Here is a 24,510-nt window from a genome sequence, read left to right as displayed (position 1 = left end):
TAGACTGCATGATAGAAAATTTTAAAAGAGTTTTTCCAGAAGAACCAGGAGAGGTCAGACCGAGTAAGGAGATTTTAAAGAAATATTGTCAACAGATTTGGCCCGCCCAGGTCAAAAGTTGGCCACGAGAGGGAACCTTCAAATTAGAAATATGTCGAGCAGTCATGGACTCAATAATGCAAAAACCAGATATATACAAGGAACAGTATTATTATATCAATAAATGGATTGCAATTTGTTTAAAAAATCCGGACTGGCTCAGGATGAAAAAAGGAAGTAGCAGCAGCTGTGAGATTTTCGCTGTAAGGCAGGAAGCCAGGAAACCCACAAATTCTTCTGCAACTGACAGGAAAATTTATGTTGATCCTCCGGAGGAGGAGGGAATCCCTCCCCCGCCATATAACTATAGCAACAGAAATCAAGCGATAGAGCCGCCTTCAGGGCAAGTTATGCCAAGTCAAAATGTATTGCTGGGACAAACCCAACAGATCCCTATGCCCAGCCGATCTCAGCTGGCTATAAATAACTCTCTGCAAGCCACAAATGGTGCTTTACAGGCAGCCCCACCTTCTCAAGCGACGCTGGATGTGCCCAGCCTTCCAGATTTGCCTTCCCGGCCAAAACAAGCGGCTGCTTTAGATCAAAGCACGTTACCCTCCTCTCCCGAGGAAAAATTTTACCAGGACATGTCAGCCTGGCAGACACAGACAGAGGGAGCGGAAGGAGGAACCAGCACATTTCAAATGTCTCGAGCATGGGGAGAACAAACTAATTCATTGAGAACCCCAGAAAGCCATGACAGTTCAAAATTATGGAAATTGATGGATGCTATCACAGATTCTGGACCGAAATTGGTCCTGAAAATGAGAGAAACTGATTTGCCTAGCACATCTCAAAGCCCGGCCTCGCCTAAGTTTTCTAAAGGAGGTTATTACTTACGAAATAACAAAGGGGCACCAACGCCGATGCTTCCCCTAAGGGCAATCTTAGGGCCCCAAGATCCGCGGCCTGTAGATGCAAATGGCAGACCAACTGGGCCGTGGCCTGTGAGATCAGTCACACTCCAATATGTCCCTTTTACAACAACAGATTTATTGAATTGGAAAACGCATACGGTACCCTTTTCAGAAAAACCTCAGGCCATGCTGGATTTAGTTGCTTCCATTATGGTAACCCATCTGCCTACATGGCAAGATTGCAGGCATCTTTTGATGACCCTCTTCACCTCTGAGGAAAGGAGAAGAATAGATACCACTGCAGACAACAATCTTAAGGCCCAGGTGCCAAATTCTGAAAATAATCCGGATGCTTGGGTCCGTGCCAGATATCCACTTTCAGATCCAGGGTGGGACCCTGAAAGGGATAAGGACGCTTTGGACAATTATCGGCAGGAAGTTTTAAAAGCAATAAAGGGTGCTGCTAGGAAGCCTACAAATATTTCTAAGGTTGCTGAAATTGTTCAACTTGGTGATGAATCCCCCTCCAATTTTTTGGAACGCTTAATGGAGGCATATAGGATTTATACCCCCTTTGATCCAGAAGCCCCAGAAAGTAAGCAAATGGTAAATGCGGCATTTGTGGCTCAGAGTGCTTCGGACATAAAGAGGAAATTACAAAAGTTAGACGCCTTTGAAACATTGCAAATGGAACAGCTCCTAGCAATCGCTCAAAAGGTTTTCTTGAACAGGGAAAATGAGGTTAAGAAGGACAGAGTTCAGGAAATGAAGCAAAAGGCAGTGTTTTTGGCTGCAGCCATCAGCCAAGGCTCAGCATTTGATGCGGGTGCCCAAGGGAGAGGTTCAAGTAGGGCACGTGGAAGTGGAAGAGGAAGAGGAAGGGGACTGTCGTTGGGAAGGAATCAGTGTGCAATTTGCAGGAAGGAAGGTCATTGGAAACAGGAGTGCCCTGATGCAAGGGAAACAGAGGGAGAAGGTGGATTCAGGGAACAGAGGGAACGTGGACGTGGATGGGGATCGCAGCGAGGGAGGATGCAAGCAGGAAGATATGTGAGAAACAGAGGAAGTAGCAGAGATTTTGTTGGATTACCGCAACTGGAGGAATATGAGAATGAGAATGCATAGGACAGACCGGGCTCAACTCTTTCTTTAGGCTCCCAAGAGCCCATGGTCTCGGTTAAACTGGGGAGCCGCTTAGTAAATTTTATGGTTAACACGGGAGCGCAATTTTCGGTGCTCACGAAGCCGTTAAAAGCAAAAAGCAACCAAGCAGTGACAATTGTGGGGGCCACGGGCAACAGGGTCCTTAAACCGTTTCTGCAACCTCAAGAATGCCAGATTGGAGGGAAAACACTTACACATCAATTTCTGTATGTGCCTGAATGCCCCATCCCCTTGCTGGGACGTGACTTTCTATCAAAGGTTCAAGCCCAGATTACCTTCACACCAAAAGGGGCAGAAATGAAATTACCCCAGGCTGCTTCAGGGATAGTTACAGTAGAGGTCCCTAGGGAACAGGCCTGGAAAACGATGGTGGCTTTATCAAGCAAGGACTCCCAAGAGGAAATTTCACAGATTCCTAAAAATCTGAGAGCCCCACCTGGAGTATGGGCAGAGGACAACCCACCAGGCATGGCAAAGAACATAGCCCCATTCATAATAAACCTAAAGCCAGGGGCAAAGCCAATAGCAACTCAGCAATACCCTATCCCAAGACAAGCAGCAGAGGGAATGCAGATGCATATAGACAAGTTTTTGCAATATGGACTTTTGGTAAAGTGCCAGTCCAGCTGGAATTCTCCACTTTTTCCAGTACGAAAGCCTAATTCTGATCAGTTTCGTCCAGTCCAAGATCTGAAAAGGATTAATAATTTAATACAGACTCTGCATCCCTGTTTGCCCAATCCTTATAATCTCCTAGGATTGATTCCATCAGAGGCAACTGTGTTTACAGTGTTGGACTTAAAGGATGCATTTTTCTGTTGCCGTGTTGCATCTCAGAGCCAGCCAATATTTGCATTTCAATGGGAGGATCCTTACAAGGTGACAAAAACCCAATTAACGTGGACCAGGTTGCCTCAGGGCTTCAAGAATTCGCCAACACTTTTTGGAACAGCCCTAGCCCAGGATTTGTCTAAATTCCCTTCAGTGCCTGGGAAAACGATTCTTCTACAATTTTTGGATGATTTATTGCTTGGGTGTGATAGCTATAAGACTTGTAAAAAGGCCACAGAGGATTTGCTTTATCTCCTTTGGGAAGCAGGATACAAGGTGTCTCGGAAAAAGGCTCAAATTTGCCAAGAGACAGTGAAATATTTGGGTTTTCACATTTCTCACCAGCAGAGGGCGTTGGGATCCGAAAGGAAGGAAGCCATATGTGTCATTAAGGAACCCACAAGCCGCAGGCAATTGCGAGGGTTTTTGGGGGCAGCAAGCTTTTGCCGTATTTGGATCCCTGATTTTAGCACCCTAGCAAAGCCTCTATATGAAAGCACAAAAGGCAGAGAGAATGCTCATTTCGAATGGCATGCAGAGCAAAGGAAAGCTTTCAATACGTTAAAGTCAAAACTGATGCAGGCACCAGCCTTAGCCTTGCCAAATCCAGATAAAGCCTTCCATCTTTACATTCATGAGAGATCTGGAGTTGCAGCAGGGGTCTTGACTCAAGTATTGGGAAGTTGGAAAAGACCTGTAGCTTATTTGTCAGAACAACTGGATGCAGTGGCAAAAGGATGGCCCCCTTGTATGAGATCAGTAGCTGCAACAGCCCTTTTGGTCAAAAAGGCATTTAAATTCACCTTTGGACAGGAGATGTATGTGAATGTGCCTCATGCTGTCTTAACATTAATGGAATACAAAGGAAGTTATTGGCTTTCCAACGAGCGCATGGCAAAATACCAAGGGCTTTTATGTGGTAACCCACAAGTGCATTTGCAAGTTGTGAACACCCTGAACCCCGCTTCTTTGTTACCCCTTCCTGAGTCAGTGGATCATGAACCTCATGATTGCATTCAAGTAATGGACGCAATTTATTCTAGCCGTCCAGATTTGCAGGATGAGCCTTTAAAGGACCCAGATGTGGGATATTTCACAGATGGAAGCAGCTTTGTAAAGGAAGGGCAAAGGAGAGCTGGATAGTCTGTGGTTACTCAAACTGATGTCATTGAAGCGCAGCCTCTGCCAATTTCATCCTCAGCGCAGAAAGCAGAACTTGTGGCTTTAACCAGAGCTCTTCAGCTAGCAGCTGGTTGTAGCATAAACATCTACACAGACTCAAAGTTTGCTTTTTTAACTTTACATGCCCACGGAGCCTTGTGGAAGGAAAGGGGGCTCATTGGGGCAGAAGGGAAAGCGCTGAAATATGGCCCGGAATTAGAAGCGCTTTTGGAAGCTGTGTGGGCTCCAAGAAAGGTTGCGGTCATACATTGCCGAGGCCACAGCAAGGGAACCACAAAAACAGCAAAGGGAAATCAATTTGCAGATCTGGCTGCAAAACGGGCTGCCTTACTACCACCGCCACCTGCCTCTATAACAGCATCTCTTTTTCCTACAGCAGTGGATATAGAGCAAATAAAGCCCATCTACACAGAAGCAGAAAAGGAATGGGCTCGGCAGGAAGGGGGGTACAGAATGCCACCACAGGATGGATGGTTTATCCTACCAGACCAGCGAGTATTTGTCCCAGAAGCCTTAGGCAGGGACATAGTAAAACTATATCATGAGTCCACTCACTATGGGGCCACAGCATTGCGGGAAAGCCTGAATAGACAATTTTATATTACTAGGATATCACAGCTGGCTGAAGCAGTATCACGTGCATGCCTTCTGTGTGCAAAAAACAACCCCAAGCAAGGCCCAGTACCTCCACCAGGAATACAGCAAACAGGCTTAATGCCAATGGAGAATTTAATAGTGGATTTCACGGAAATGCCAAAGGCAAAAGGGTTTAAGGCGCTTTTGGTCTTCACATGCACTCTCACGGGCTGGCCTGAAATTTATCCCGCTAGAACAGAAAAAGCCCAGGAAGTTGTAAAACGCCTCCTAACAGAAATCATTCCAAGGTTTGGTCTACCAAGATGTATTGGCAGTGACAATGGTCCAGCTTTCATTGCATCAATAGTGGATGGTGTATGCAAAGCCTTGCAAATATAATGGAAACTACATGCGGCCTATAGACCTCAAAGCTCAGGGAAAACAGAAAGGATGAATCGGACTCTCAAAACACAGTTAGCAAAATTGTGCCAGGAAACTCATTGTAAATGGGTAGACTTGTTGCCTATAGCTTTGTTCAGGATCAGATGTTCACCAACAAAGAGACTGAAACTTTCCCCGTTTGAACTTTTGTATGGGAGACCTCCTCCAATAGCCATGGGGGAAACAGCGGACTTAACTCAGGTGGGGGGGCACATAACAGCAGAACAAATCCAGGCTCTTTGTCGTATTTCTCTTGATTTAAACAGGTGGTGTCTTGAACGCACTCCCATCAGCTTAGCTCATCCAGTGCATCCTTTTCAGCTGGGAGACCGAGTTTGGGTGCGAGAGTGGAAAAGCGAACCACTGACGGCTTGGTGGCGAGGTCCCTATACAGTTCTGCTGGCCACGCCTACTGCGGTAAAGGTAGCGGAAGTAACCCCGTGGATTCATCATTCTCGTCTGAAGCGGTCTGAGGGTCATTGGAACTGTGAGCTGAACCCGTCTGACCCTCTGAAGTTGAAGCTCACCAGGAACCCCTGCACCTAGCCCCTCCGGAAGCGGGCAGGAGCACAGGCAACGGGACTACAGGTCTGCTCTCACTGCACCTGGAAGCCAGTGAGTCTACGCACACCGGAAGTTTTGGGAGCTGCACCAGCGTATGAGAGGACCCCTACCAGTTAAAATTTCAGTCAATCCCAGATTCCAGCCAGAGTTTGCTTATAAACCCTTAGTACAAATAACAATAACAAGGGTTGACAAAAGGTGGGACATTCGTGACAAGTGGGTGGATTGGGTAACTGCATACGGTTGTTACATCCCTTTCTTTCTTTCTTTCTTTCTTTGGGAATTCTACATACCAGATTGGGCACAAGCAGGTCAATAGTTCACATACAAAGGGAAGAGTACATGCCAGGGGAGCTAAGGAGAGCCATACGCAGCGTGTCCTACTCACCTCCCCAAAAGAGCAATTCCCTGTGATATACTGGTCACTGTAGCAGTTTTTCCTCCACCACCCACAGGTCCCAACAGGGTAGCAGTTGCAGAGTGTATACAGTGTGAGTTGACCTTACCAGTTCGACCAGAACCTGGGGACCACTAATAAGTCCACTGGGTGCGGCCGAGCGGGAGGTTATATCTCACCAAAGGGTATGTTCTGGTACCTGCTACCTTATATAATTGTTGCAACTTCACTCCTGCTGCTCCTGATCATTCTGTTCTGTGTATACAAGAAGGATCACAGTATTGACATCAACCTAGAGCCAGAACTGATAAGGTTCAACCCTGAGGTCTTACGGGGGGGAAATGAAAATGAAGATTCTGTTGATCTTGATGTGCTTGTGGCTCCAGAGAGGCCCAATGGAAGTGGGTAATGCCTTTATAGAGCATGCTGAACACATGTTCCAGATATATGGGGAGAATGCTACCCTATATTATGAACACCCAAGGAAGGTAGCAGACATGCCCCTTATACCAGGATTAATCAAGGATCCTGATGTTGTTTTGGCAGGCCTGCTTTACAATCAGAGTGGCCTCTTTGCAGCCCCACCTTCTGAAATGAATGACATCCCCTACCGATATATCAGATATACCAGAACCACAAAAGGTTTATGTTTTTGTTGTCATTCCACTGGAGTATGGAATTCCAAATGGAAGTATTGGCCCCAAGTTAAGTACCACATCGACAAAGGATGGCTGGGAAATTATACCCAATGCACTGATAAATTTTGGCTTTGGGGTTCCCACAATGCCTCCTACCAGGGCAATACTACTTCTTCAGATTTGTACCCATACTTTCCTCAGTATTCAGTTAATTTCACTGGACAAGGGTCCATTTGTTCTGGCTGGATGATCAAAGATCCTAACCTTTGGTTTCTATATGATGGATTGGCAACAAATTTCCACCCAGGAAATTTCCAGTGTGTCGGCGTGGGCGCATTTACCTTTCCGGTTACGGTGGAGGTCAATCACCAGGTACCCCACCTTGCAAGCAGATGGAAAAGGGCAGCCCTAGGCAAACACTGTGAAGATGAAATTTTTCTGTCAAATTCTGTAGGGAGCGTTGGGGGAGGATTTATAGGGTTCCTCTCCATGGGAGTTTACCCGGGAATAGTTTCTGAGCAAAATAGAGAGGCGCTGTTTGCTTTTACATGCAGGCTGGAGAAAACTATCAATGCCACCACCCGTGTCCTGCGCTCTCTGCAGGCAGAGGTTGAGGATTTGAACCAACTGACCATGACCCATAGATTGGTTTTGGACTACCTCCTTGCACGATCAGGCGGTTTTTGTAAAATTGTCCCAAAAGGTCAATGCCGGGTTAAATTCCACGACCTCAATAAGACAATCGAAGACGAACTGCAAAAACTACAGTCTCTGGTAGTTGACAACACACCCGCTCGAAATCCCTGGGAGAAGATGTGGTCATGGATCCCAGGAGAGGGGTGGGTGCATAGCCTTCTGACTGCCTTAGCTATAGGAGGATTTATTTTTCTGTTGCTTCTTTCTGTAATCCCTTGTTGTCTGTCTTTGCTTAGGGGAATGATAGCCCGCAATGTTAAGCATCTCACTGACCCTCAGATTCTGGCAATATACCGAGCTTTGCCACCAGTGCCAGAGGAGCCAGAGGAAGACGATGGTTACGAGCGAATGCATAGGGAACCAGTCCCAGTGCAGGAACAGGTCCCCTTGCAGGAAACAACGGTTTATTCTGATGTCCTGAGTGGTGTTCAAGCTCAGGAGTCAGATGAATCTTCTCTCTGAGCTTGAAAAGGGGGGGGATGAGGCAAGGAAGAAGGGCTACCCCTATGCTATCCATATAATCAGTTATCAGTAATCAATATATTCAATATATAGCCATATATGTTTGCACATAATCAAGGCTTACAGTATTTTATAATCCATTTTGAATCAAAAGGGAAGCTGTGCCTTAGCTAACTGCAAACTGCTTGAAACAGCAAAGTTAGGAACCGACCTTTCCCCTATAAACATCTGTGTACCCTGGACAAGGGGAAGACGTGAATCAGAGATTCTGGTACAAATTCCCCTCAGATACAGGCTAAATTAATCTACAGAACAGGAAGAGCAAAACCACAAAATGTCCAAGTTCCCTGTCCTGTCATAACTAGGGGAAAGGTTAGACAGAGCGTCACTGCAAGCATCGGAAAGCAGAACCAGAACCCAGTGCTTGACCAGGGTCGGGTAGCGTGACAAGAGCTTGCTGATTGGCTGATTCTCGCTGACAATATTGTGAGTCCCTCATGATTGTCTCATGATCTATGATTTGCTATGATTTGCTGTGATTTGCTCAGGTATTGGATTTCTGTCAATCGGGGTCCCAGTTCTTTTGGAAGAGATTCCAACTGGGTCCTTATTGCCTGGCAATAAACCTCACCTTCTTATTCTCCAATTGCTGTATCTGGCTGATCCTTATTTTAAACACCTGGCGAGTACCCTTTTGCTTTAACCGCACCAAGCAACAAGCTGTAAAATACAAGTTTAAAACACAAGCTTTCCTTTGCATCTCACAGAACTTTAAATGTAATTCGTGGTTTTTTTCACCTGTCCGCCAAACTTGGGTCGTTTTGCCTTCCTTTAAATGGGAAATCAGTAGTCGAGCCATACTTTTAGGTAAAACATTCCTCTGGATCCCGGAAGTCCTACCTGAGAAGAACAATGGGAGTTTCCGCTAGCACCAGCCGCTTCTCCTTCTGCAAGCAGCGCCACCCGAATTCCCACCTGGGATGAGCTGCTTGGCGCACTAAACTGATCCGCCGGAGAAAGACTGGGGCGGGCGGCAAGTGGGAGGGGGAAGTTGTGCGCTTCTGTCCCGTCAGAAAAGTGCTGGTCCTCCCCGGAGGAAGCCTGCTTGCAGACAAGAGGGCTGGGCTGCCTCAAAGCCCATCAAGGCCAGAGGCTGCTAGCATGACTCATCCCGGCTTTCTCATCTGAGGGGAAAGGATGCATGGTCTTAAATGCTGGCCTTGGCAACTTGGCTGAGCTACCTTGGGCCAGTCCTTGGGCCCGCTTAGCCTCCCTCACAGAGGGTTGTTCTGAAGATACACTCAGGAAAACACCCGAGGCATGAAGAAGAAGAAGGAGTCTGGAAAGGGGGGTGGGGAGCGCTCCCACCCCAGCCGCTCCAGGATGGGAAGTGCGCCCCAGGGGAAGCAGGATTCAGGCGGAGGTGGGCGTCGGGTTGGGTGGGGGTTGCCAGGAGCAGCACAATGTCCCTCAAACCCCCGGCTTCCACTCTCCAGGCAGGCACCCAACGTGGCCAGCTGGCAAGGGCTCTTTCTTACTCCAGACTTGGCGTGCAGATCCCGGGTTCAGCCCCAGATCTCTGGAGCGGAAAGGCTCTTGGACGTGAATATGAAAGGCAGCATCTGTCAGAATAGGTCATACTGAGCCAGTACAGATGAACGTGACTATTGGTTCGCTTCCTCGGCATCCCAGAACTGTGAAGGTTGCCTCAACTGTTGAGCAATACAACTAAGGAAGAAGGAGTGGAGTGTCTCCGGGGGGAGCATAGCTCCCATTCCCTTCCAAACACACAGACAGGACAGTGTGGTGGCACCCAGGGAATAATTGCAGCAGCCGGATGGCTGGCTGAAACACACACCATTGCACTCTTTTTGAATGGGATTCAATCTGAATCAGCCAGTTAGTGAACTTGGTGCTCCTGTGCAACAAACCCACTACAAAATTGCTCTTCCTGGGTCAGAGGAATGTGCCACAGCGTAGGCACTGGCAGATATTCCTTGTCGACCTCCCCGCTGCGCCACTCTGCTGATAAGCAGGCGAGGTCTCGGCGATTCTTCTCAGATGTGTGAGAGGAACACACCGTTCTTCCTCTCTCCCCTTTGGTGTCCCCCAGGGAGGGGAAAGAAGCAGACAGAAATCTATTTACATCCTTTATTTCTGTCTCTTATATCAGTACAGAGAAACATGTCTGCACTCAACAGCAGTAAGAAGAAACTCCACCCATGTACTTCCAGTACGGGTCATATGACACACACACTGAGCTAACATCCGGTGCTCAGTACTGAATGGACTGCCCCTTTGTTCCCATGGCAACAGTCACAAACATCCTGTCTGGCTTTCCAGCCACAAGCAGCTGACTGAGCTGCTAGAGCCTTTGCTTGCTGCAGCATTGTCGCTTTATGGTAACAACTTCCAGGTCCCTCCAGCTGGGCTTTTTGAGTGTGATGGGTTTTTCTCACTCCAGAGCAGTTTGTCTTTAAGCTGAAGGTCACCAGGAAAGCAAGGGAGACTAAAAACAATTGCACTCTTGGTTTCCTGGAAGAAGATCAAAAGACTCCCCTGGACTAGAAGAGACATCTCATTAATGCCAAAGAACTTTGGATATCTGCTTGGGAGGTTTCTGATGCAGTATTAATTTAACAAGGAGCCAGGAGTGAAACCGAAAGTAGACTGACCAGCTAGCTGAATCCAATTATATTGCTATGGGGGGGGGGGGGACCTCTAACATTTTACTTTTCGATACTTGTACTTCCAGGGTGAATTGAATGGGTGGGGGTGGAGGAGCGGAGGAAAGAAGAGCTAACTTGTCCGTGGCTAGGGGGTGCAATCTGGACGGTTCTGCCGGGGCGCAAGATCACCTAACTACTGCTCTGCGCCTCTGGACCAGGGGTGGATGGTGCTCATTGGGACTGGGAGGGTGGAAGGCAAGGAGGCCAACAGTAGGTGGCGCCAGAGCCAAGGAGTGGCAGAGGCAATGCGTTCTGTATCTGAGATGGAGTGGGAAGGGGCTGGCGGCTTCTGCTGTTGCTCTCTCAGAAACCATGCCCAGGTGGGATGTTTCATTTTTTGTAGCTGCTTCATCCCTGAGGAAGCTGGAAGTGACGCAACTCCTGCATCTCTGACGTAAGAAGGTTTGGAGGTATTTCAAATTCCCCCCTTCTCCCTTGGCTCCCTGGAAAGGAGGCATCTTTACATTTTGAGCGCATTTCACAGGCCAGGAGCCAAGCACCCCTTCCTGAGGGGGAGAAGAGGCCCAGAAAAGATGAGCCCTTCCCAGCCCAAAGGCGTTCCCCTGAGATTCAGCTTCCGGGCTATGGCTAACCAGGTTAGGAGCAGGAATATTGGGAGCGGGAAGGAACTAATGTCATCTGCCAGAGCAGCTGGCTAATTGAAGGGAATGAGGTGATAACAAGGCTTTCAAATCTGAACTCTTGTTTGCGGCTGATTAGCATAGAGGGAGGTGGAGAACAAGGGCAATCGGAAGCAGACTCTGGGTAGTTGGTTCCTTCTCTTTGTTCGGGTTCCTACGTCACACCAGCAGTTTAAATGGCAACACTCCTTTGCAAGATTGTCCGCCTTTTTAATTGTTGTTATGGAAAATCAATAAAATGATAAGTTGCCCCGCCAAAGGGTTGCATGACATCTGGCTGAAGACTTTTTGTGCTAAAAGTTGAAGCTATTCTGGGGTGTGTGGGTGTGTCCATCCGTCCATGTGGCCGCTGTGTATTCACTCTCAATAGATTAACCATTTCTCTTTATCCGTCACCCTTTTGTCTATAAAAAGTGTCTTCTGGTGAAAGACAAAATAGAGTCTTTGTGTATAAACTAACTTTATATCTATTTTCAGATTCTTAATACGCCACGCACGTCTAATACAGTGGTTCTCAAGGTGCGCATTTACTCTGACTTGATCTACCACAAATATCCAAGCCATCTAACCCTGAAGTCCTAACCTTCTAATTCCAAGTCTCTTCTTTCTCAATATCCCCATTCCATTAACCGCACCAAGCAACAAGTTGTAAAATGCAAGTTTAAAACGCAAGCTTTCCTTTGCATCTCACAGAACTTTAAATGAAATTCTTGGGTGTTTTTTTTACCTGTCCTCCAAACTTGTCCCCGTGTCCCTATGGACTCCCAAGGGCATGTGGTTGGCCATTGTGGGAACAAAATGCTGATCTAACCCAGCAAGGCTCCTGTGTTTTTTAGCATCCACCAGATACTCTTGCACTAAGACTCTGATACAGTATGTGTCATTCCCCACACCAATACACTCTCTCTCTCTCTCTCTCTCTCTCTCTCTCTCTCTCTCTCTCTCAAGACGGGGTGGGGAGTATTGGCGGCGTGGGGGGAGGGGGGATGAACTGGGTCCTAATCAACAGCTGCCCTGGGGATGAGGGGATCAAATTCTCCATCCTTGCCAACTCCTTTTAGTGATGGGCTGCTTGCCATTGCTGTGCTCTCTTGCTCCCCCCTCCTCTCTTTCTCTTTCTCTTGAATGTGGTAGCTTGAGATAGAACTAACCACCCTGAACATTTCTGGAGAGGAAGATGGGAAGGAGGCAGGAGGCATGGTTCACCAGCTGCTGTGTGCTGCATTGCCCATACAAAGTCGTGGGGTGGGGCTCCAGCTGTTACTCAGTTTCTACCACTGCCTCTGCAATGTGCTCTAGACAAGGGGTGGTGAACATGTGACCCCATCATCTCATCAAGCTGGCTGGGGCTGCAGCCCATCAACCTATGAAGGCCCATCCATGTTCTGTTGCTGTTTTTGTTACTTATTTCCTGCCCTTCACCCTAAGGTCCCAGGGCAGGTTCCAACAATTTAAATAAAATGTTAGCCAAACCTCATGTCCACAGCTGCATATTCAGTAACCTTTTGGGTGAACTGCACATCCGGAGTGGGAGGATTACTAGCTGCATATTAATAGGGGGAGGGGGAGCTTGGATTTGGGGTGCGAGCAATTTGTTTTTTGTTTCCCCACTTGAGATGCTTGCTGTGGCTAGGGCCGGGTGATATATTTTCAACTCAGCTTGAAGTCTAGATAGTGAGGCTGGTTTCATAATTTCTGACCTGGCAATATATTGCGAATCATGATGTGTGTGTGTACTATGCAAAAAACACCATGTGGGGGGAAACTGTGAAGCCAGACAATGCTTCTCTAGATTCCTGCTGCCCCTGTGGACTCTTCCGGTTCAGCTTTCCCCTGCCCTCCTGCAGGGGGCAGCAAAAATCACAATGCGGGGGAAACCGTGAAGCCAGCCAATGCCTCTACATAGCTCCATCTTATTTCAGACATCGCGATATATTGGTGTATTGCAGTGTTTAGCTAGTGATATATCACCGTGTTGAAAGCCAGCTATCGCCCAGCCCTAGTTGTGGCCTCAGAGGGCAAGACTTGTCCACCCAGCTGAAGCAAGGAAAGAATGCATACAGGCACACATTCTGTCAGGCTCTCATGCCAGTCCCGCTTGTCATTGGACCTCCAGGAGAAGCAGTTTCTGGATATAGTACCCCAGGATGGTGATGACTCCACTGAGCGGCCAAGGAGATCTGGCTTTTGGTGGACCACCTCTTCAAGAATGCCTGCCACCAGGTGAGCTGAGGGGGACGGTACCATTGAAAGGATGGGTGTTGCCGGGCCCAGATGGTCTCCCAGCTAATTACTATAAAAAGTTAGAACAAGCATTATTTCTTTCCACGAAAGACCTAATGAATAATATTTTGGCAAATGGAAAGCTACCAAAAACCTGGAAGGACAGCTTTATTACTCTTATCCACAAACAGGGAACAGATGCCTCAAACATGGCCAATTACAGACCCATTGTACTGTTAAATAACGATTACAAGATATTCGCAGACATTCTTGCAAATAGATTAAAAATGGTGCTGAAAGAGATAATTCATAAAGATCAAACTGGATTTCTTCCTGGACGATTTATGCAATCCAATGTTAGATGTGTGATCAATGTATTAGAATATTTGGATATTAAAATTGACAAACCAGCAGCTATTATGTTGGTGGACGCTGAAAAAGCTTTTGATAATGTGTCCTGGAGGTTTATGAAAAAAATAATGGAAGAAATCGGACTGGGAGAAAATATTTGTAAAGGAATAAATGCCATCTATTCGGAACAATATGCAAAACTGATCATCAATGGAAGAATTACTGAGGAGTGCAAAATAAACAAGGGAACCAGACAGGGCTGCCCACTGTCACCACTGATATTTATCTTGGTGATGAAAGTCTTGAACAATCAGATAAGAAAGGATCAGCTTGTTAAAGGCATTCACTCTGGGAAGCAAAACATATAAAATTAAAGCTTTTGCGGACGATTTACTTGTTATGACTGAAAACCCTAAAGAAAGTCTGAAAAGAGTGCTGGAATTGATTAAAGAATTTGGAGAAGTGGCAGGCTTTAAGCTGAATATAACAAAAACAAAAATGCTTGTTAAAAATGTAACCACAGAAGAAAAGGACGATTTATAAAAAATATTGGGCCTGAAAATCTCCTCAAAAGCGAAATACCTGGGTATCTGGATCACCCCCAAGAACATAAACTTATTTCAGGATAATTACACCAAAACTTGGTTAGAGATTAGAAAAAACTTTGTAACCTGGAGTAAACTAAAATTAACATTTCTGGGTAGGATTTCCATTATAAAGATGAATGTGCTTCCAAAATTAATCTTTTTATTTCAAATGATTCTGTAGCAGGAACCCCCCCACCCCAATCATTCTGTTTGTACAAACTTCACACACACTCACACTCACACACTACATACGCCACACTTCTGTTATAAATTCATAGAAAAATCAACCATACATCGGACTTGCACTGTTCCATTTTTATTTTACTCCATATGACAAGGACTATCAAAAGGGGGTGGCTTGGTTCTGGTCAGCCATAATCCCTTCACCATCCCAGCACATCCACAGGAGCCCTGCCCAGTTGCTATGCCAACCCTGATGATCCCAGACAGAAGACAATCAAGATCACAAAGAACTTGCATATGGGAGTGGATTCAGCATGGACTGAAACAAAGGACAATGATCAGATCTTCCCTCTGGGGGCAGGAAACTGCAAACTCCCCTTTGTCTTTCCTCTCACCTACAAGTGAGGGGAGCACCCTGTCGCGACAGTCTTTCTTCAATAAAGACCAAGCCTACAGGCTGCTGTTTTGCTCCAAGTTATCCTGGTTGGTGTCTTTGTTTTGTCCAAGGGAGCCCTCAGATTTTTCCTGTAACAGTTTGGCGACCATACGAAGGGACACTTGGTTCTCCTGCGAAGGTGAGGAGGGAGATAGAGGGGATCGGGCGCCACTGGGCAACCTTAGCCCAGGGATCCTTCTTCCTCTCCCTGCCTCCTCTTTGCGGGCGGTAATCAATCGTCACCAAAAGCTCAACCAGGGGAAGCAAAGGCAAGGTCAAGCCGGCTAAAGGGAAAGGATCCCGGGATCCGCGAGGGACATCTACGAACGTGAGTATGATTTGAAGAAAATACATTGGGAGGGGGGTGGAAAAGTAACGTCCCCACAACAGCCAGACTTTTCTTCCTTTTATTTCCGACGTTACCCCTCGGAGTCGGCCGGGAACGTCCTAAACTCTCTCCTTTTCTCCCCCGTTTTTCCTCTCGGAGCGTGGCCGGGAAAAACGTGGTGCTTATTGTTTCTCTGACGTCCTCTCTCGGAGTCGTCTGGAGGCGTCCCTACGAATCTCCCTTTTTCTCCCCGTTTTCCCTTTCGGAGTGTGGCCGGGGAAAACGTGGTGCTTGTTGTTTCTCTGACGTCCTCTCTCGGAGTCGTCCGGAGGCGTCCCCTACGAATCTCCCTCTCTCCTTTTCTCCCCCGTTTTTCCTCTCGGAGCGTGGCCGGGAAAAACGCGGTGCTTATTGTTTCTCTGACATCCTCTCTCGGAGTCGTCCGGAGGCGTCCCTACGAACCTCTCTCTCTCTCTACCTTCCCTGTTTATGCAAATGAATCCGCCCCTCCTGCTCGCCGACCCTTGTTGGGGATGACCCGTGTACGTGAGAACGCAAGGTCATTTGCTTCCTTTCAAAACTTTGTTTTCTCGGACCCCGATCTGGCACTGCACTGCCCGGGCGTTCAGTAGGGAGCCCGAACTTAGTCCAAAAGGCTAGGCAGGAGGCTGTTGTGGAGGGTAGAGCGGGAGGTTCACAAATTGGGGCCCCACACTAGGGTTAGTCTTGTAAACAGCGCTGAGGTAAAGGAATTCCGGGCAGAGGGACCCGTGGTTTGATTTTCCAGGCAGAGGGACCCGTGGTTTGATTTTCCGGGCAGAGGGACCCGTGGTTTGATTTTTTCGGGCAGAGGGACCCGTGGTTTGAGTTTCCGGGCAGAGAGACCCGTGGTTTTGTTTCAGGTTCAGGTTTGAGATCTCCAGAAATTAATTTGTGGTTTATAGATAAGTAGGAATTGTGTTAGTCAAGGATACTTCGAGTACTGAAAGGATCTTTTTTCTGTCCCCCCTTTCTTCCCCATTGCCCCTCCTCCCTTGTGTGTGTGCATCCACTCTTTCTGTCTTTAGCGTACTTCGTTAACGAAAAAAAAGCCCAATAATAACATACGAGAGAATGGGAGCTCACTAAACACCCTAGCTGGACTCCTCCTGGCAACAAAGCTTCCATGAAGCCTTTTTGCCCCAGAGAGGATTCTAATATGCCCCTCCAGCTTGTCATCTCCAATTGGGAAAAAATAAAATAAAGGGGCAAAATGGTCTTTCAAGTACAAAGTACGAGACCGTTGTAACTTTTAGTGGGTGGCTTAGGCCCACCACCTGGAACCCAGGGTACAGCAGCCACCTCAGGGATCCTTCAACAAAATCAGGGTGTGAACCCTTAGGGAGAGCTGAACACATCAAATTTGTGTTGTTAAACTATAACCTAAAGCTAGAACATGAAACTGTAAACTTAATGGTGCTCAGAAGGCAGTAGATATAATAACAGCCCAGCCTGAGAGCCCACGCATTAGAGATCTTAGTTTCTCTTTAAAAAAAATAAAAAAATGAATAAGAGATGTACTCAAAGATTTAGAAATATTTCAAGGGTTTGTATTTACATTGGCCTCGGCATCCACAGACTGTTCTTAAATGAACACAGTTTTAAATTGCAAGCTTGCTTCAAAAATTTTAAATCTAAGGAAGCCATGTTGGGCCTTATCAATCTGAAACAAGACAAAATGGAGAATGAAGTGTGCAAATGTTTGTTATTTGAGAGAGGCTCTTAAAGAGAGTTTTCCTCCCAAGTGGTAAAATCCTGTATACGTGCTACTTGTGTTCTGAAAGGAGGATTACCCCACCTCCTTCCTCTAGTTTAAGTGAGGAGGGTGATTTTAAGTCTAATGGTAAATGATGTTTTGTTGTAACTTTTGAGTTTGTGAATACACCTGTGTTCCAGTCTATTTTGGAATGTGAAGTTAACCTAATGTTTCTGCTGCAAAAGCCTAGTTGAGCACAATTGCTCTCTCAAGCTAAAATGCAGTGTATGTATTTCATTAAGCATATGCCTATGAAAGTATGGTGTTCCTTCTAAGAAAAATATGTGAGTCCAGTTTTAACTTTGATTTGGTTGGACAGAAGAGTTATTGTAAGGCTCCTGATATCAGTCTCTATAAGACTTCCTGGCCTCTTTTCTCAGAAAATGCCCCCCCCCCCCTTGTTTCATTCTGTCTCTTTGTTTTTTTTCTTCCTTCTTACTTCTGTGCCAGGTAAATTTACTCCCGAGTAAGCTTCCTTTAAAGGAAACTGCAAAGAGGGGGGGAACAATCTTTCCTAAGGTACCCTGCATCTCACTTTCCTATGTGTAGTTATTAAAAAAATAATAATAATAATCTAAATTAGGCTTACTATTCCTCTGCAAGTTCAGGAAAAAATTGCTCACTTTTGTATTCCCTTTACATCAAATCTATGGCTGTTTTAACTATGCTTAATAAAAGATCCTCTCCCCATCTTAGAAAAAAACTGTTCACTTCAATCTTCCTTTAAATATCATTTCACTAGGAACTTGCATTCTTTAGTCTAAGGAAGCAAACTCACTCAAACTATCTCAAGATCTGCTAAAAGGGTTCTGTGTAAAGTTGGGTACTTTTATTTTCCTCTTCCTTAGTACATGATAGGAGCATAGATGTTTCCTTTCCCAGTTGTAAATCTGTACTTAAATGGGTATGTCTCTTTGATAGTACAAATCTTGCTGTGAACCCTATATTTTGGAGGGTTGGACTAGATGACCCCAGGGTCTCTTTCAACTCTCCCAATTTGTGGCTGTGTGGAAGGAACATGTGTCTGCAAGCATTGGAGGGTAATTCTTAAATTCTGGTGCGGTGATGGAGTTGAAATTCAGCCTAGCTTTGCTCTTTAGTTTTAAAAGGTGAGAGGTGAAGCCTTGATGTTTTTGAAGCACAACTGGTAATATCAAGCATTTGAGTGATTACAGTGTTTATCATTTGTCTACTATTTAAAAATCAGACTTCAAAGTCAATTCAAAGTTTAAGCACATAAAAATACATATGCGCCTTGACCAATCCTGTAAATAAAGGGCAGAAAGAAAAAAAATTATGTCTGCAAATGGTAAGGCTGAAATGACTGAGAATATTTTTTTTAAAAAAAAATCCTATGAATTCTGACTCTCTGGCCATTTCCCCCATATATAAGGGCGTGGCATTGTTCCGCGAATGGCCAGAGGGATATTAGCCCTTTCCTGTACATAAAGGAAGCAGTCCCTTTGCTTGGGCTGCAATTGCTAGCTTTGGTGAATACTTGAATTGCTGAGTTTCTCTTTTTTGTTTTAAAATCTAACCCTATTTTTAAAATCTACTCCTTACCCTTCCCTTCCCTTATTCAAATGGTAATTTAGCCAAAAGATTCAACATTTTCAATAGTATAAAAGGTTTGCTGAGACATGAACTCTGCACATGCACAGAGGCTAGATCAGCAAAAAAAAAGAGAGAGAGAGAGAGACAGAGAGAGAGAGAGAGAGAGGAAGAAGGGGGGAACTGTAAGGGGGGAGAGGAGGTTTCGAGAGCTTGGGCTGCAGGGAGAAACTTATCCAAATTTCCTTATTCCTTCCAGTAGCACCTTAAAGACCAACTAAGTTAGTTCTTGGTATGAGCTTTCGTGTGCATGCACACTTCTTCAGATACACATGTACACGTGTATCTGAAGAAGTGTGCATGCACACGAAAGCTCATACCAAGAACTAACTTAGTTGGTCTTTAAGGTGCTACTGGAAGGAATTTTTTTTTGTTTTGACTATGGCAGACCAACACGGCTACCTATCTGTAACTGAAATTTCCTTATGTAAAACTTGGAACCATTGAGGGAAATCACCCTTAATGTGTCTTTTGCTCCAGGGGCTACGGAAGACAAAAGGGTTAAATAACTAGCCCATCAAAAGTCAAGAGCTTTCCAGGTTCCAAATCTTAACATGCCAAATTCTTTTCACAGGTAAATATCAAAACGCTCCCACTGTGAGTTCCACTCTTGACTAGTCCTCCCCCCCCCCATGGGATTTAACTTTTACAACAGGCTTTGTGTGCATTATAGGAACAGCATTCCTGACAGAGATTTTCAAAGGGGAAAAAAAATCCCCCCCCCCCTTTAAAACAGGATACGTGAACTCGGACCCACATAAGCAAAATGTTTAATAACTTCCCAATTGTGTTCAAATTAACAAAGGTTTTGTCCCTTCGTTTCTTCCACAGCCAAACTAAGTGAAGGAAAGCAAACAAACTTGGCAGATAATAACAGTAATTATATGGAAATGTGATAATAATATTGGAATGAATGAAATGCTTAATCCGCTAAGATTTTTATTATTTGCAGCTTCCCACGTAAATTGAAGGACATCCTTTTTGCCTTTTGCCCCTTCCCTTTTCTAACTCTGTCTTTTAAGTCCCCAAAACCCTGCCCCTTACAGGATATCACTTCTACAGATGTGTTACTACAGATCCAATGAAAAGCTTCGCCACCACAAGACTATTACCTGCAGCAACAACAACAGACACCAAAGTTTTCAAAGTGGCCACAGCAATTCCTTTCAAAGGGGAAGTGGGGCTGACAAAGGGGGGGGTGGAGTTGAATTGCAAGGACATCTTCTCACTTTTGAACCTCAAGACTGTGCTCCAGGATTCAAAAGATACATACATAAAATATCTCAATTGTCTCAAGATATACAACTGATATTTAATTAGTTTGTTTTGTATTATGTGTTATTACGTAGGAATGTTGAAATGTGTCTGACAGTGTGTTATTTCCACAAAAGGGGGGCTATTTTTCTGTGTAATTGTTTTTATGTTTAATGTCTTATTCCTTACACCCCAGTGGAGGATTCTCATACATTTTATGCTTTTTAACAGATCAGGCTATTATGTAGTCCAATGTTTAGAATTAGATAAATTTATAACCACATTTCATTGTTCCACCTGGCACTCTGCCAACTTCCCTACCCATTTTAAAATGCGCTAAAACTCGCTTTACCAAAGATAAGCTGATAAGATACATAAAGGTGCATATGCTTTGGTTTAGCAGGAATGATCCCTTATAGAGTTAAATTGACTTATTTGGACAAGTGCCTTTTAAGAACGGTTTTCTTTTAACAGACTGGTTTGAAAAGTTGAGAACCATGGGCATATAAATTCAAATTGGACTCAGTTTGAATTGGGCAAGTGTATCCAGGCTGCAATTAGCTTTTTGGTCCTTAAAGTGCAAGTGAGCAACTTCCTATGACTGCAAGACCAGAGCCTATAATAATAAAATCCCATAGAATGGCCAAGGCAAAGACATTTCTCTCATGACGTGTCCAAACCTGTGCCAGCTGTGGTGAGTGCCAGGCAACATGGTTAATATGAAAGCCCTAAGTGGATTCACCAGGGATTGCCACTACTGTGACACCAGGCCGGTGTGAGACCACAGAAGAGCTACCTTGACACCTGAGAACACAAAAATGGCGGGGGACAAAGCAAACTGCATTTTTCAGTCATTAGTGGACCTTCCTGCTAAATGTAAAGCATACGCCACTATTGAGAAAATATTTCTTCCAAGGTGCTAGAATACCACAAGTAACTGAGCAACAAAATATTAATTTTACGTGATATCCTATGTCTAACTATGTGCACTATTACACCATTATATTTCTATGCAAATATCCTTAAGAAGCATGACATCCAAGTCCCTTTCAGGTTCACATGGACACACGCATCTGGGATGGAGAATAGCAGGTTAATATTTACCACCTTAATTTGTGCGGAGAAAAGGATTGCAAAGTAGCCACCTTTGCAATCTTATCTCCGAAGGGGGGAACTGTAGCAGGAACCCCCCCACCCCAATCATTCTGTTTGTACAAACTTCACACACACTCACACTCACACACTACATATGTTAGAATTAAGCCTTATCAGAGGAATTGGCCACTCTCCAGGCACCCGGCTTAATTCCTTGTTGACCTCCCCGGTCTGCGACTCCCGGCAAGATCAGGCGAGATCTTCTATCGGCGATCCTCCTCTAACGAGAGAAGGACACACCACTCCTCCCCTCTTCCCTGCCATTCCCCAGGGAGGGGAAAGAGACAGACAGAAATGTATTTACATGCCTTTTATTTCTGTCTTTCAGCAGTACAGAGAAACGTGTCTGTACTCTCTTAACACCAACAGCAGAGAGAGAGAAACTCCTCCCCTGTACTTCCAGTACAGGTCAGATGACACTCTGAGCTAACATCCGGTGCTCAGCACAGTGAATAGACTGTTCCTTTGTTCCCACCGTACAGCCACAAGCAACAACATCCTGTCTGGCATTCCAGCCATCTGGAGCTCGCATCTGCATTGCTCCTTTTTCGTAACAACCTCCCCCAAAAGAATCAATGCGTGTTGTTGCGAGCAAAGCTTGATCCAGAGAAGAAAACAAACAGTTGTTATACACATAACACTCCCCTGTTGTTTCAGTTCCACCCTTGGAACTCCCCGCCACTGGTTTCCCCAGTGTACCTCTCTGGTTGTCTGGCTTCCAAGGAATGAGTGCATCTGCATTACCTTGGCTAGCAACTCTCTGTTGTGTCTTTGTCTCTGACTTAGACACAGCTCCAACCTGTCCTCGGTTGTGTACAACAGCAACACATGTAACAGCTAAGTTAGCAAACTCTTTTGAGTACCTCTTTGGTGGTACACCCTTTGTAACCCTCTCAGACCTGCGTATGAGGTGCTGATCTTCTCTGCTCTCTGGTTCAGCCTCTGGACTCTTAGGAGAACCAGTACCAATGGTAAACAGTGGTTCATCCTTCATCTGTGAAGGTATATCCATTGTGTGAAATTTTCTCTCAATGACTGTGTCAACTGAGCTCTTTGAGCTATCACTGTCATCAACAGTACCACTGTAATCAGTAAAATCATAATCATCAGAATCGTTCCCTGTGGGAAATGTGTGAACAATTACTCTCTCCTGTTCAGGAGCACTCTCTAGAAATTTTGTGAGAATCACCTGACCAGATTCAGACAAAATTACTCTGTAGAGACCCTTTTCATAACCCACAAAAATGCCTTTGGCATTCTTTACTCCACCTGGAGCTTCTGTCCTCACATGAGACCCAAAAACCTTGAAATGGGCAACAGAAGGTTTTCTGTGGAACAGCTTCTCAAAAGGAGAACTTCCCAACTCTTTTGAAACCTTTCTTAACCAATGGTAACAATAACACATTATCGCCTCCGCCCAGTACTCATGTGGCAGATGTGAACAAAGCAATTGCGCATTCATCCCCTTTTGCAATTCTTTGTTCACCCGTACACAGACACCCCTGTTCCATGCTTCCGCTGAAACAGCAACCTTGTGTCTTATCCCTTTCTTCTGCAGGAACTCCTGAAAATCCTGTAAAAGAAAAACTGGCTTGTCATCTGTGAAAAGACAATCAATGTTAGCATCATGCATGTTTTTAACCTTGTCACAAAACTCCTGAAACTTTTCTAAGGTTTCTTGTGGTTTCTCCATCACATAAATCCAGACTAAATTAGAGAAATGATCCACACACACAAGATAATATCTTGCATTGCCTCTAGATGGTGCTAGAGGACCAATCACATCAGCATACACCCGCTGAAATGCCCTGTCGACCCTTGTGGACTCCTTCTTGGCGTCGGTCTTGGTCACACCTGCAAGAGAGATCATGTTAGACTCAGATGAATTACATTTCATGTAATCACTTTGATCAAAAGTCAACAAATACAGTCCATCTTTCTCTCTGGCAGAAAGATACAACTCTCCATCTTTGAAGATCTTGCAGCTTTCAGCATCATAGGACAGTTTTAGTCCTTTCTTTGCAATCTGCGAAACACTCAGCAGATTGAACTTCAACTCAGGAACCAAGTACACATTGTGTATAGTCAAGTTCAGACTTTCAAGATACACAGTCCCAATCCCGGTCGCTTCCAGCTCCTGACCGTTGGCCTGCTGCACAGTGAAGCTTTGCTTCTTAAACGTCGAAAACAGTTCTCTGTGTGGACTGAGGTGCTGTGTACACCCAGTGTCAAGAACAAATGAGTTCCCCACTTCTGGTGTGGCTTTTAGTGACATCAAAGCCTTTGCAGGTTTTCCCTGAGACTTGGTATGACTTTTGCCTGATGCCCCAGGCTTTGCTGAGCGGCCCTTCACTCCTTTTGGCTGGCGTGGCTTCTTACAGTTCCGCTGAAGATGCCCAGCCTGTCCACAATTGTAACAGCGGACAACGTTCAAAGCTACAGCATTCTCTCCAGTAGCAACATCAGTGAGGGAATTAGAATTCCGTTCCTCCCTCCCCCTGTCAGCAACATCCATCGTTGCTCGCACAGGAACAGCAACAGCAACAGTTCCTTCACTCCCCCATCTGGGGTCAAAGCTCTCCTCAGCTTTCGATGAGCTCTTAGGAACTTGACCAGCATCATCTTGGCTCACCCCTTCTGGGGTGGTCATCCACCCAGACCATGATGAACAACTGTCTCTAGTCAGGGGAGATGAGTAAGGCAAGTCTCCCCCCTTCTTGGCATCCATCTTGAATCCAAGCCTTAACTCTCAAACACAAGCCTCTAAAATCCAATAGCTGGCTTGTTTACACTCTTGGCACCTGGCAGCTCTGACACTGGCTGCGTTGGAAAGTCCCTTCCATCAGTTCGTGAGAGCCTAGTCACAACAAACTTTGTTTTCGCCTCTCTGAGGCATAGCCTGACTGTCCAGCCCTCTCGAGTAACTTTCCACTTCTCCTCTCTGAGGCACAGCCTTCACTGAAGGGCGTTGCTTAGCAACAATGCATTCCTTTCCTTGGACAGGAAACCACAAGAATGTCTGGAATGCAGGCCTCTTCTCAGTTGGAGCTGCTTTCCCACACGCTGCTTCGATGAGCTCTTAGGAACTTGACCAGCATCATCTTGGCTCACCCCTTCTGGGGTAGTCATCCATCCAGACCATGATGAACAACTGTCTCTAGTCAGGGGAGATGAGTAAGGCAAGCCTCCCCCCTTCTTGGCATCCATTCTGAATCCAAGCCTCAACTCTCACTCTCGAGCCTGTAAAATCCAAAGGTCTTTGCTGGGTTGTTTACTGCCTACTCTGGCAGGCAAACTGCAAGCTGTTTCT

General features: G+C 45.6%; 1 protein-coding gene across 1 annotated transcript; it reads left to right on the top strand.

Annotated features, from left to right (window-relative positions):
- Window positions 1–6,080: 6,080 nt before the first annotated feature.
- LOC144326325 (uncharacterized) lies at window positions 6,081–7,907 on the top strand. Its single transcript, XM_077922868.1, has one exon. The coding sequence runs from the start codon at window positions 6,453–6,455 to the stop codon at window positions 7,905–7,907; it is 1,455 nt and encodes a 484-aa protein (XP_077778994.1). The 5' UTR covers window positions 6,081–6,452.
- Window positions 7,908–24,510: the final 16,603 nt, after the last annotated feature.

Source organism: Podarcis muralis, chromosome W (assembly GCF_964188315.1).
Source record: "Podarcis muralis chromosome W, rPodMur119.hap1.1, whole genome shotgun sequence".
In the NCBI taxonomy this organism is placed as follows: domain Eukaryota; kingdom Metazoa; phylum Chordata; class Lepidosauria; order Squamata; family Lacertidae; genus Podarcis; species Podarcis muralis.
Note: the sequence above shows the minus strand (reverse complement) of the source record. Positions and strands in the feature narration are given on the sequence as shown.

Excerpts from the sequence above, each read along its gene's own strand:
- LOC144326325 (XM_077922868.1), top strand. The coding sequence starts at position 6,453 with ATGAAAATGAAGATTCTGTTGATCTTGATGTGCTTGTGGCTCCAGAGA.